At 39.3% G+C, this 14,306-nt stretch overlaps 2 protein-coding genes across 2 annotated transcripts; one reads left to right on the forward strand and one right to left on the reverse strand.

Moving 5' to 3' along the window:
- Nucleotides 1-999: 999 nt before the first annotated feature.
- On the forward strand, nt 1,000-2,233 carry LOC131264347 (U6 snRNA-associated Sm-like protein LSm2). Its single transcript, XM_058266651.1, has 3 exons — nt 1,000-1,131; nt 1,190-1,257; nt 1,371-2,233. The coding sequence occupies exons 1-3, from the start codon at nt 1,129-1,131 to the stop codon at nt 1,585-1,587; spliced, it is 288 nt and encodes a 95-aa protein (XP_058122634.1). The 5' UTR covers nt 1,000-1,128; the 3' UTR covers nt 1,588-2,233.
- A 358-nt stretch (nt 2,234-2,591) lies between these two features.
- On the reverse strand, nt 2,592-12,591 carry LOC131264316 (LIM homeobox transcription factor 1-alpha). The gene is made up of 4 exons (XM_058266611.1): nt 12,480-12,591; nt 5,310-5,514; nt 3,004-3,773; nt 2,592-2,939 (listed from the first exon to the last, which is right to left on the reverse strand). Exons 1-4 carry the CDS (start codon nt 12,589-12,591, stop codon nt 2,593-2,595), a joined length of 1,434 nt encoding a protein of 477 aa, XP_058122594.1. The 3' UTR covers nt 2,592.
- Nucleotides 12,592-14,306: the final 1,715 nt, after the last annotated feature.

Here is a 14,306-nt window from a genome sequence, read left to right on the forward strand (position 1 = left end):
ACATTTTGGACCACACAACGGCAACGAAAGCATTCTAGGTGAACTTTCATAATTTTCTACACAAAATAATTATTTTTTAATTGCAAGAAAATCATGATGCAACGGCTTGAATTAAATACAAAAGAAACTGTTATCGTTTGAAACAAAACGATCGAATTTATGTATATGAGCTAAGTTTTAAAATGTTAAGGCTTAAATATTAGTTGTAACAATGTATAATGAAGAATTTCCTCCAGATATGCCACTGTATTTACTGAGGAACATGAACATTTCCAAAAGGTAAAATTTAATAGAAAAATATTTCTACATCTTTGAAATTTCAATTTATAGTCAAAAATGTTGAAGGCACCAAGAAGTTACTTCACCAGAAACTTAAGAAGTATAAACAAACACAATAACTTATTGAAAATGTATGGTTTACAGAGTTGGCGATTGTAGATCCATGGGATAAAATATATTTGAATGAAAAAATTACTTACTTATCGAATTTTTAATATTATTATTTGAAAGGGATGTGTTAGAAAACATTCTTAAGTATCATTACTGAAAATTTCAACTCACTACGGCATCTAGAACAAAAGATATTAGCTTTGAAGCACAGCAAAATGCAAACCCCCATACAAAACGTATGGCCTACCCGGGTAGGCGGTCGTATGTTAACGTAGGTATTTTTGGTCGTAGACCTGAAGGTTAAGCAATGGTGTGGATTTTATTCTGTACAGGGACTCCACTTTCCCATCACTATTAATTCTTCAAGTAGCTGAGAGAGGTTAGCTCATAGCATCGTCGTGGCAGTCATGTATAAATACATTTTTGACAACGGCATGTGTGTTATGACGAAAAACAAATGTTGCTCATTTACACAGTGTCCTGTAGTACTCACTAATGAAACAATAACAGCTAGTAAATAGTAAACATAAAAATGGACCAGTGTCCATTGTATTAAAATTTCTTTTATTTTTATAATTGAATTAAAGCGATTTGTTAGTGATGAACCCACCTTGTAAATTGATACTGCTTAAGCTTGTTCGAGACTGTCATTTTCCAATGCGCCAAGAAAAGAGTTTGCGAAAGATTTGGAAATAAACAATCGGGGTTTTGTGAGGTTGCTGAAAGCTGTAGTCGAAAATGGTAATTTAATGTGAGATAAAGAGCAAAAGGATGGGAGTAATATGGTTTCTTGTTGCAGCTTTTCTATTCTTTCTTCAAATCCCTTGTTGGCAAAGATGTCGTTGTCGAGTTGAAAAACGATTTGAGGTAAGTGGAAACGCTCCACTTTGTAGCCGGCATAATTGCACACTCGTATTACAGAAACCATCGAATAATGTGTTACAAGCAAAATCATTCTATACGTTTCTCTTCTGTTGCAGCATCTGCGGAACGCTACACTCCGTAGACCAGTACCTCAATATCAAGCTGACGGACATCAGCGTGACGGATCCGGAGAAATACCCACATATGCTGTCGGTAAAAAACTGCTTCATCCGCGGTTCGGTCGTACGATATGTGCAGCTGCCCGGTGAAGAAGTAGATACCCAGTTACTACAAGACGCGGCACGAAAAGAAGCTGTAACTAGTGTACGATAAGTAAATAACACGATTGGTCACATACCATAAAACAAACGATAAGTTGCGGATAATAAGATGATGACAGATAGTTTTACTAAATTTTAGGGTACCAAATTTTCCAGTAGAAGTTCTTTTGGTCATTCTTTCGTGACAATTATGGCCTACTGTAGTAGGCTACGATACTTACTTTAATGTGAACAATCCATCAGTACTTGTGAAAGTAACAAATATTCTCAATTTGGAGGAAATATTTTAAGCAAAATGTGACTATGGTTTTGGTGATTTTGTTCAAATACAAAAAATCTAGATTAACTCTTTCAAAAACATGGGAAAATCACCAGAAATGCGATAAAAAACATTTAACATACCAATGTGGTTAGTTAGTTTCCAAAAGCATAGTCGAGAAGCATGGGTTTGTTCATCATAACACAATGATAATTCTAAAGAAAACACAGATTTGAGTTGTGTAATATTGTACTACAAACTAGGAATGGTATTATATGTATACCATACCTTGATGTGATAAATGCATGGCATACCATATATTATTGTCATCATGTTTGCAAGCAATTAACAAACAGTTTTGATTTACTCATTTCGCATTGATTCGATTGGCGAAATAATACTTTCCTTTCCATATCTCACAATTGCTCTGTTGGGATTGATTTGTAATAGTTCTACATGCCTTTCCGCTCGTGAAGAAAATGCTCCATAACAACAATAAATAATAATTATTCCTACAATTAAAACTAACCAAAGTCGTTGAAAACCCCATACCGGGGAAATCAAAGTTCCGGTCGTTTTTACAATATTTTAACAAACCAAATTATTCCGGAATTACTGTTCTTTGAACAAATGACATGACCCCTCAGACAGAAACCCACTAACAAAAAAAGCTCAGAGAGACAATTTACTGTGCGCAAACTTGAAACTTTTGAGGCAATTTCCCGTTTTGCGTCCTTTGCGCCGACCGCTTCCGATTGACTAGGATGGGGTTCTGTTACGTAATGGGGCTCCTGGGGTTCACTGTTCGATCTGCGTGGAATTAAAGTAAGAATTCTGCATCAGGTAGAGTTTATCGATGTGCGTAATGCTACCGGCTACGGTTGGCATCATCGAGCCGATGCTGTTATTATTGTGATTGACTAGCTGTTGCTGCGTTTGACCATTGTGCACGCCACCAGAAAGTGTACTGGTTCCCTGACCGCTGGCACCACCTCCTACACCCCCAATGGAAGGGCCCAGCCCGGGGTGGAGATCTAGGTTTTGCAACGACATCGTATCAGAGGTAGCCTCGTCGACGTTATCAAAGCTTTCGTCTAGCGAAATGTCCGAGCTGCACAGGCTTGCGTCTGAGTTATCGGGAAAATCTGAAATAAACGACACAGTTAGCCCGTGTTGAAGAAACATCTCAGTACTTTCCAACGGTCTTACCTGGCGAGTACGGAAGGTTTGGATTTAGCGGCTGGCTGGAAGAACTATATGAACTGTCCAGACCCAGATAGTGGCTGTGGTCGCTACTGGGCGATTCTAGCTTGATTGACTTTTCCTCTTTGTCCGAGTGGTTCTTCTCGCTGTCCCCGCCGTTGGCGTTCGCTTTGGACTTGCGCGAGATCTTCTTCATTTTGGCTCGTTGATTCTGGAACCACACCTGTACTACCCGTACCGAGAGGCCCGTATCCTTGGCTAGTGCCTCGCGAACCTTCCGGCATGGTTTCGGTGACACATCGAACGATGCCTTGAACTGGCGTCGCTGGGCGGAAGTGAGGATCGTTCTCGGTCGCTTGGGCCCTCGTCGACCGTCCCGTGTCCGCAGGCCGTCCTCAAGCAGGTAGTCGTCCCCGTCGGCCCCGTACAGGTGGGCCGCCGGATGGTGCTGCTGGTGGATCCCCGGTGCGCCATGGTGGTGGTGTATGGCAGCTGCTGCCGCCACTGCCGCCGCCGAACCGTAGAAATCCTTCTCCAAGTCGTGCTGGCAGATGAGTTTGCCGGCACGCAGTGAAAATGGTTCGCCTTTCTGCAGTGGCCTATTGCAGGTGTAGCACAGGAAGCAATGCAGATGGTACACGAGGTGTTTGGCGCGCATCACCATTTCGCTCGGGGCGATTCGTTCCCCGCAACCGTAGCAATCGCGCTGGTGCTGCTGCTGCTGGTGACCCGGTGACTGGTGCTGCTGCTGGTGAACGGACGACAATCCAAAGATCCTGAAACGAGGGGGAAGAGCAAATAGCGGCGGCGTTGAGATCAATGGTTTGGCATCAGTTTGTGCCACTATTAGGTGGTTAGGTGGCAGCGGTTATGTGGTACAACCAGAATTTCTACTCCTCCAAACTACCCGTCGAACGAAACCTGTAATACACGGGTCGCTTTTGAGGATTTCGCTGTAGGCCGGATGCCACCCGGGAGGTGAACCTTTCGCCTATGAAGTTTACCGAAAACTGGTTCCACCGGATTGCGAATGAATGGATACACCTTATGGTGACACGAATCTCGCACCCTGGTGTGCACACGAGGGATGGCCACCAACCTACACAATGACTGCTTGTCGAGAGTTATCTACTTTTGTAAATCACCGATTGTGACTATTTCAGCAACAAGTACATTTTACAAGTACAAGTTGCTTTTACACTAAATCCGTGCGCCGGAATATCAGTATACAAAAAAAGTTCTTTGGGGCGCGAACACAAACGAAAAGTACAATAAAATAAGGATAACATAATTACTCTGTTCAAGATTTTTCTTCTCTTTTTTTCTTGTTAGAATTTTTGTGGAGTTTGATTGCTCCAAAAATGAAGTTTGGTGTTTTTTTTCGTTTTTAGTTTGAAATATGTTACTTTAAGAGTAGGTATCACAAGTGCTGAAAGTTATTTAAATCAATTTCTCAAATTCATCATTTTATTTCTATTTCGAGCTTGGAAAATTTGGTTTGGATTTTAGATTATTGTGTTTAAATTCAGATTATTGTCAAAAAAATAGAGTCAAGACCACAATTAGTCGTACGTTTTTCGTACTCTACTTCGTGCCAAATGTAATTGTCTATAATTTTTTATTTCATTAGAGCTTTCAGATTCTTTTCAGAATAATCTTATGATAATAAGATTGTGTACCAACTCATGCAGTACTCCTAGGAGTTTTATGATGACTTTGCATGATGTTATTTCATACAATATATTTGTAACATTCAAATTCTCTCAATTTCATCGGATTTTATTCAAATTTTACAATTACCTTCGGTACCTTTTACCTAATTTGAAGAGCTTCATAAGGGCTTTAATCATCGTTTTGCTATTATTAAAACTAGCTTTTTTTTGCCAACACAAAATCACATTAAAGCTTATCAAATCGGGTGAATGCATTCAAACACGATACCATGAAATTTAAGGTAAAGTTATGACTTCTGTGTCCAGTAAGAGGAATAGAAGTGATGAAAACACATATCTTGTCGTACCTTTTGGAATTGTTGATTACGAAGTCATAATGATTTGCTTTATACGATAAATGTTTTGTAGAGTCTTTTAAACTAACAAAAATATACAATCATTTGCTAAACTTGTATTCAGAGAAGAATACCATCAGCAAGTATTCTTGAATTTAATGGCACTTGGGAACGTTTCAATTAAAATGAAGAATAAATTCCACGGCATTTTTACTTGCTTTTGATGATCGAACTACCCGATAGGGGTAAACCTGAACCGGATTGTATGACTCGAATGGTATCACGTCCGGTAGACAATACCTACCGATAGTAGTCGTCCTTGCAGTAGACCTTGGTGTTTTTGGTGTAGCATGTCTGGCTGAGCTGGATGCGGCAGATGCAGCAGAGAAGGCACTGCTCGTGCCAGAACTGGTCCGGGGAGAGCTTCATGAAGTAGCGATCCTTTATCTTTTGGCCGCATCCTTCGCACAGTTCCTGCGTTTTTTCACTCTTGATCGTGCCAACGATGTCTAAAGGAAAAAGGGAATAGAGAACGAAAAAAGAATCGGTTGATTATGATTGATATGCTGAAACTTTTTATGTTGTTGACTCATAATTTCGTGTCGTTCTCAATAAACAAATACTTCTAATAAGGGTATAGATTGGATGTTGTCTCTACTACTTTGTTGACTACCTGACTTCTCCACTAAAAGATATCATTCAATACAGCCAAAATGGTTTGTAAGTGTCAAATATTGGATACTTTGGTCAAATATTTTTTTCAATTTTAAGAAGAACAACATGCATGGACCCTGCGATTTTGCCATCATTTGTTGATGTTTTGCGCATTTGTTGACTGGGTTTATCTGACTCGCTTCTAAAAATTCCCTTCGGGCAAGTTGTCACCATCGTTCGCGGGTTGGACTTATTCCCTGTCACGAAGACCTCACGAAAACACGAAAAGGGGCGCACAAGGCCTGCGGGCGCACCGGAAACGTGCCGGACGCCATGTCTATGCCGTAACTACGCCTACGCCTAGGTACTTACACACGCCAGCATTTTTGCACACCATCACTTCAGTGACGCAACCACTTTCATTGGTCGACGTTTTGGAAACCGATTTTCCCAACTTTCCCTGCCCGAACGACCACTTCCGGCCGCCCGAGAACAGAGGTTATTGTCGACCCGTTTATGCGGAACTTATTCGAGTATGTTTTGTAGGTGCTCGTTGATTAATCATTGGATTAAACTTTGACATCAATCGTGTGCAGTTCAATCATGCTGAACAAGGTTGAAAGGTTCGATGGGCAACTTTTGCAGTGTATGCATGAACGAATAATAGTGATAATACTGTGCGTGATACTCGACCATCCGTAAAATTTAAGGTTTGGAAAGTTTGAGCTTTAATTAAAGAAATTTCTGCTTATGTCGGCCGAGCGTTTTAAGTCTTATTTGCAAATATTTTATAATATATGTTTTATGTATAACAGGCCGATTTTATGTATCACATTTTAAGTTATTTTATGTGTCATTTTAAATAACACAATTAAATGCTACACAGTTTTTTAAACAAGAAAAAACTTAGATATATTTGATATTGTTCAGGCATTGTTCAAACTACGAGCATTAAATTGATAACTCTTTGCATAAACATGTATTGAGGTTGCCTCACTTTTATTATAATCAGTTGTTCAAACTAAAGCTTTTCAATTATGTATTCTTAAAAATTATACGTAAAGTGTGCGAAATCATGACCTTGAACCATGAAACCATCTCCCTTTTTTCGGAACGAAAAAACTTTCTATTTGTAAAGCAAAAGGGCAAGCCTTAAGGTAGAATTAATTGAAATTGATGGATACGCCAAACAACAAGAGAATACAACAATGTAGTTTCAGAGATAAACGTTTTCAAAATTGTTTTGTTGTCCACATCGTAGGTACAGTAAAATATTTTTTAAATATAACATGAGTGTTGTTATTTTGGTAAGTTTCAGCGTCTCCAACTTGGTAGAAGCCTCAATTGGTATTTGATCATTATTTTAATAATAAGTTGTGCAACATTTTCCCAATGGCCGTATTGAATGGATATGATGTATGAAAATGTGCGCAGGAACACACCTTGGCTTTTCGACTTCATGTTGCCTTTGTTTTGCACAAAACATCAAGGCAGTACAATGATTGAAGCAATTAAAACACAAAACTGCAGAAAAATGCAAATAGCTTTCCTGCTAATCGTTTGGTTTGATTCCTTTCGTTTCACATGTGATTGGATTGGTTTAAGTCATTTGATAGTGATTTGGGTAGCTTGTATGTATGTGGCATACATCACTGCATCCACAACAAATCCCACGCCCCACTAACGAAATCCCTTTGTATGTTTGTACTGGAACGGTGTGTCAGTCGAAGTGGCAACAATTCCAGGCTTTGCAAGTGCATAAACAAATAGTGTCCATCACAGCGAACCCACAAGCAACGAGGGAATGAAGGGATCGTGTTTATGTGTTTCTTTTCGAAAACGGGGACAGCATTTAATAGGCACATGAACTCGCACTTTTGGCTTTCGATGACTTTTCGCTCGACAGAGCCCCCCGAGGGGACAGTGAAAATAAGTGGCCAAAAATGCAATTCTCAAAACCGGACAGCATATTCTACAGCCTCCCAGTACAACCTTCCATTCCCTTCAATGGACCTTCCAATCGCTGGCTTTCACATTTATGACCATACCGTTCAGAGAGGGTGTCATTTATCAACTGGCTGAGTTATGGGCTCAACGTAATTTTTCACTCCAATGTGCTGGAAATGGTTAGAAATATGAACCATTCTAAATGCTGTGGTCTATTTGAATGTTTCGGTAGGGCGGAATGTTCGGATTAGAAATTGCCGAAACAGTGCTATTTTATGTTTAGGCAATGGCAACAATGGTAGTTATAGGGAAGGACCGTGAAATAAAGCTGTAATTTATGATCAAATTTATGTGGCTTTTCTAACACTGAATCTGTTATCTGCTTAGACAGGGGAAATGTTTTTTCCCATAATATAGCAAAATAGGTCCAACAAATGGAGGCTTTTGAGCCACCTCAAGAACAACCTATAATTAAATTAAAACTTAGATTTTGTTAAATTTTTATCTTGTATGTTTATGCCAAGATTTAACGAAATTTCCCTTCTTTGCAATTTGGTCCGATTAATTTTATATCTTTATTTATATATTAACTATCCAGTTTTTTTGAGTTGTTGCATTAAATGAATACCAATGATAAGTAACCCCTGCGAAACAATCCATTTTTAAGTAGGTGGTTGACTGAAAGATTTATGTAATATTTTAAACAAAGGAAATCTGAATAATATCTGCTTAAACCAAATATAGCAAGGATCTTTCTACTATTTCATTATCAATCCGGAAAAACGATCTCCTGCAAATAGGCACATTTTTCGACCGGGGTTGTTCAAATGTTTCAATTCCACAATCGTGCCCCATCAGCCTTTGCTTACCAACATGATGTTGCGCCCGCCCGCGTGCAGTATTTGCCGACGGTGGAAATGCAAACATGTGCACACGGTAAGCACACACCGAGAAATTGCGCTCTCTTATCAGCTGTTAAACAACTTGTTCTCCCTCCGCCCACCATCCTTTCCGGATCGATCGATTTATTTGGTAGGCTGCCGGAGGGCGGCATTATTTGTATTCCTCGGCAAAAGGGGATGGAAATTGGGGCAACCTGGCGGGCTGCTGACTGGATGATGCCAACAATAAATCATCGTGCATAAATCAGACAAAAACGAATACGTCATACGGCCGGGGGAAGACGCAGCAGCGGCGCATACCACTACGGCGTTTCCTGGTCCATCCTGCCATCGAATCGATATCGGTACGATCATATGTTCCAATTCCCGTGTAGTTGTTTTTAGTGATAACGTGTCCGGTAATTGTTTTTTTTTTGCTGTAGGTATTCAGAGAAAATAGATAATCGTTTAGGGCAAACATGTCATGGTATGATAAATCTGGTTCAAAAAGTCAAGCAGTAGTAGTAGTAGTATAGGATACTTATTATTCGTAAATTCACATGCTTACTTACAATAACTAAAATTAGATTGATACTGGTTGCCTCTTTGTTGTAACCTTAATACAATATTACAGGAGTTGCTTTGTACTGAAACATTATGGATATTCATTGTTGAATGGAAAATATAACCTTTGGGAAAAAGGTTTTAAAAACGCTGGTACTATTCATTTGTATTTAAATAGGAAAAGACAATAGATTACGAAAAAAAACATCAATGGAAGAGAAAAGTAACAAAACAAAACGAGCCTATCGACTAACACGAAAACCAAATCTTAAGATATCCGTACCGTGTATCCGTAGTCATGTCTTTTGGTCAGAAACTACAAAGTAAAGTAAATCCACGCGACATACATTTACAAATTGGAGAAAAACGACAAATTGTTTGTTTTTTGTGTCTTTGCTTATGGCGTTTAAGATAGAATTGAATAATTCATGAATCTGTATGACTCTCTGCATCAAATTAATGAGATATTTAAATGAGAGATTCATTAATCTTTAAAGATGACGCTAGATACTTGTTTACTTGGAAATGCATGAATCTTTGACAATTGTCTACATATTCGAATCTCCAAAAAAATTCGCAAATCCGTTCAAACGAACCTCGAATGAAAGATTCATATGAGTCTCGTGGAAAGATTAATAACTCTGTTGGCTGTAGTTAAAATATGGAAATAATAGAAATTTAAACAAATAATTGCAAAACAGATAAAAAAGGGCTTAAAGCTGGAAGAAATTCTTGAAATCAGCGAATAAAGGCAAATTTAACAGATATTTGCATGTTTATTCTTGTTTTGTTCTTATCATAAAACAAAATGAGAAATGTAAATGTAAAATCGATTGTTGGGCTTTAGAAAAACTGCAACAAGTTGGGACTGTTTTGCGGGAAGCATAAAGCAGAATAATAAAATGAAAAGATAGTAAATTAGTCGAAAAATCAAAATTATATGCTAGATTTAATCGACTTTTCGTTGACGATTCGTTAAGAAATGATTATTTGTTGCTTTTAATATGTTGGTAAATTATCACATTAAAGATTGAGAAGTTCTTAAAAACTAAAAATCAGTAAGAAAAACACTAAGGATGATATTAAATTTTGCCATAATTTTAGCAGCCATCCGAATCGACGATGGTCGTTTGATGCTTTAATTCGTCCGATGGAACGGTTCACGGTTTCCAGTAATGCTCACTCGGCAAAACCATTCACTTCTCGAGCGAAACGGCCAATTTTGACCCCACGGGCAATGAGTTCTCGCAGCTCGAGTGGCTCCGAAGATGCTGGAGCAAAGAACAGTGCCTTCCCTTGGGCGGCTTCGCTGGCGTTCGGTTGGACACTTAACAGCTCAAAGCTTTAACCCAGCGAAGCGCAAAATCGATTTGTGGGCACTTGACGGTGCAAGTGATTTTCGGCTTTCTTGGAGACCGGAGACCGGTGGGAGCAGTTACCGTCTGGAGGGAGAAGTTTGTCGGGACAGGACCTCCGGACCGGCGTTGAACAACCCAGCCCAGTGAACCTTTTCGCCCCGGACGCTCGTTCTTATCCGGTTTGTGGTTTTTCAAGTTGAACTTTCAAATCCCCGATCACTGAGGGTTTCAAGATTGGAAGCGAAAATTGAGCGTATGCTGTAAGGTCTGCCGCTTAAGTAAAGTGGTCGAGTAAGCAGAGTAGGTAGAGCGGTATCGAATGTTTAGTCGTGCGTTAGCTTGGTAGTGTGAGGGATTCAACAACGACTTTCCAGCGATTTTGTAATCCACCCCCAATTTCCCATCATAGCCACTCGATTTGGTACCGAGAGGGCATAGGTCTTGGAGTAGAACAGCTAACCAAATCAGCCTGTACTGTGGAGCTCAATAGTCGCTATTTTTTCTTCATCTTCACGCGATTTTCATTGTAAGAAAGTTGAAGGGAAATGCCGAACAAAACCGGATAAAACCATCGGCTCACAAACAAACCAGCGAAAAGTACGAACGGCTACCTTCTGCGGACCTCTCAAGTGCCACCCGAGGGGATGCTCTCGAAAATGGCGTCTTGTAGTCGGATTTTGAATTGATTAAACCGTTTCAACCGTGCACAATCATCGTGTTGCCTTTGTTTATTTGTTTGAGTTTTCGCATGCGCTCTCTTGACTCAGCGCCTGGAGGACATGTTTCCTTCAGGTTGGGAGGTAGCAAGAATCGAATCTCGACCTATGCGGGGATGAAAGAGGAAGTGAGAGAAATACATGTTCAGAAAAACAGGTCGGCAGTGCAAAGTTTTTCAGCAAAGGATGGTCGTCCCCATTTGCTACCTCCCGCCCCCTCGGTTGAGTTTTCGGGTGAACTTTTGGGAAATCAAGCTTAACTTTGGACGGAGCCGGAAATGGGCTTGTTTTCCGAGGGCAAATGTTTTCCAACCATCGAAACCGATCGGGTGTGTTGCGTGTCGTTTCCTTCCGAGGTCGGGTCGATGTAGACGACGCGTGGAATAAATCATATTCGGGTTAAAGTTTGGCTAAAAGTAATCTGTACTGTATGTTTTCCAGTTTCCTTTGGGCAAATTTAAACTACTGGAACGGTGGTAGCTGACGATCATCTTAAAGCGAATCGTAAGCGACCGTTTTTCACCAGTTCTATAGAGACGACTTTTCAATTCGTGTCATTTACGTTGGCAAGATAAGTTTTGCTCTGATCTCAGGACATAGCTTCTGAACTAATATTTCTGAACGTCTGTCAATCAAGGGAATTTACAACATGCAGTTTACAAAATCATTGCGTTATTTTTTTTCAAAATAATTCTCACGTGCCAAGTTCACACTTTCAAAAATCCTGGACCGTCTATTTACGAACGATAATATAACAGCCTAAAACATGAATTTTTATTTACGATTATATAGACACTTAAACATGTTCTGTAAGGGACTTTATCTGGAGTCTTTCAACTTGGAATTTAAATTAGAACGTAGGGGCCTTTCGACGATATTAACATAAAAATCAACACAAAAGATACACTGTAGTGTACATGGTATGGTGGAGCTAATTATTTGGTGTACACTACAATTTTCTAGATTCAAATGTTTTTAAATATACAAAAGAACAAGAATAAGGAATACGGAATAGAAGAAGAATAAATAGAATAGAGAATAAAATGAGGCATAAAACTGTCAAGGAAATTAATGTAAAGAAAAGTGATGCTTTTCGACAATGTTCTTGTATTAAAGTTTCGCGATTTTGATCACACAATTAACTTTCCGAATTTTACGATTATTTTACATACATACGAAACGTTGTTTTGATCAACAAAAATTATCAAAAAAACATTTTTTTAAAGACTAACTTCACCATAAGATTTGAGCATTGTTTGTAAGCAGTCCCTCTATGTTTGTAATTCAGTCCTGCTAATGAGATGCGCACAAATGCATTCTCACGCTTCTGTAACTGTCGGGTTTGGACACCTACCTGTTCTTTCACTGTTGTCGAGCATGCTATTATCCTTTAAATTAGTGTCGGCCGGTTGGGCCGTCGAAGGCAGACCGGTGTTAATGTTGAGATTGTGATAAAACTCCAACATATTTGTTAGTGACTTTCGCTTTAGCGCACTATTCGTTTGCCGCGGAAAACTTCACGATTCTGCTCAATTGCGTCGTTTTTGGACTGTTAAAATAAGATATTCCCTAGCAGTTCGTTATCCAACTGTACATCGCAGCACTTTTTATGCTTTGTATTTGAGCCTTGGTGTCTTAAACTATTGTACAAATTTGTTTGCTAAACATACGGCAACACGTGGCACGGTATAACGGAACACTACACAGTCTCAACTTGGGTCACGACACGACTCTGCACATTTTTCCTAACATCATGCTTTCCACTTTGTCGGGTTGGATTTATAAACTCTGAATCTTTGCAATCTCGCAGTAAAAATTTCAAACACACTGTACAACGTTTCCATACAGGTTTCGTTCGATATCGTAATGCCGGCAATTGCAGGAACAAGCTTTCTCAATGCTTATGTTGTGATGCATCGGATGTTGCGATCCGTTCAAGAAACTCACTACAAACACGTCCGAATTCGACGAGCGACGAAACGCATGTGATCGATCCAACCGCCGACTTCTGCTTGCAGAGAACTCTACGGTCGCTACAGGGAACTTTTGACATTTCATTTTGCCACAAACAAACGAAATTAGCCACGCCTTCTCGGAAAGAAAGAGACGGAGCATGATGTGCGCATGCGCCGCCATTATTGTACGTTGTACCTTCTTCCAAGAGAGAACCCAACAGCTTATTTCAAGAGTTTCGTCGATGAGCATTTTGTATGCTAACATGCACGGTTGTTTGTGTGATGTAAAATCGCGAATATGTACTAGGCGATGTTATTGTAAGAGAAACCTTCAAACGAAACACGACTTGGCGGTTCTTTGGTGCGATGTTTTATCTTGTTAGAATGGCTTCGTTTAAACCTACGCTCGAAAAAATTAGCGAATCCTTGTGCTCCAATCGATCATATGAGAGGCTAAGAAAGAAGCTAGCTTTAACAGCTAACTTTATCAAGCTACTTTAGCTGTAAGGTCAGGAAAACGATTGACGATTTGTTAACGTGTGAACGGCGAAAGAAAAACTGGCGGGAACAAATGAATTTGATTTATTGAAGCGTGTGGACGTCTTCATCTTAAGTGCTTGTTTATAGCTTTCTTGGCTGTTTTCTTTCTATGATTGCTTAGGAAAGTTTGGAAAAGATTGTCGTTAGAGCGTGTACCTTTATTCCCCACTAAATTGTTTTTACCTTTTTTGATATATTTAATTTGAATTACTGTGTGTCACAATGTTTAGCCACTATTGTTTACGCTTTTGTTTTATTTATTTTACATTCCTTCTATCTTTCTGTTTTATTTTAATGACACTGTCGTTGCTCCTGGGTGCCGTATTTGCGTTTTCGTTGTGATGGTGTTGGCCATACAAAAAATGCCATCTAAATTGGACCTATAGTCAGCACAATGTAAATTTTTATATAGAACAATGTACACGTGTTGTACTGGTTGTGTAGGAAAGGACGTTAAAGTTGGTAAAACTCACTCAATTCGTGTTTGAAAAGTGTTGTAATAATAAAGTACATCCAAACTGCAGAAAGAATGCGTTCGAGGAAAACGTCTTGTACATATTACTTTCTTATATCTTATCTTACTTGTAGTTACTTTTGCCAACAACATAGCAAAAAATGTACAAAGTTTTCTTCCACTAAATATTGAGCAATTTCTCGTCTAAAATTATTCCGCTCACGAAAAACCC

This window comes from Anopheles coustani, chromosome 2, assembly GCF_943734705.1.
Source record: "Anopheles coustani chromosome 2, idAnoCousDA_361_x.2, whole genome shotgun sequence".
Classification (NCBI taxonomy): Eukaryota; Metazoa; Arthropoda; class Insecta; order Diptera; family Culicidae; genus Anopheles; species Anopheles coustani.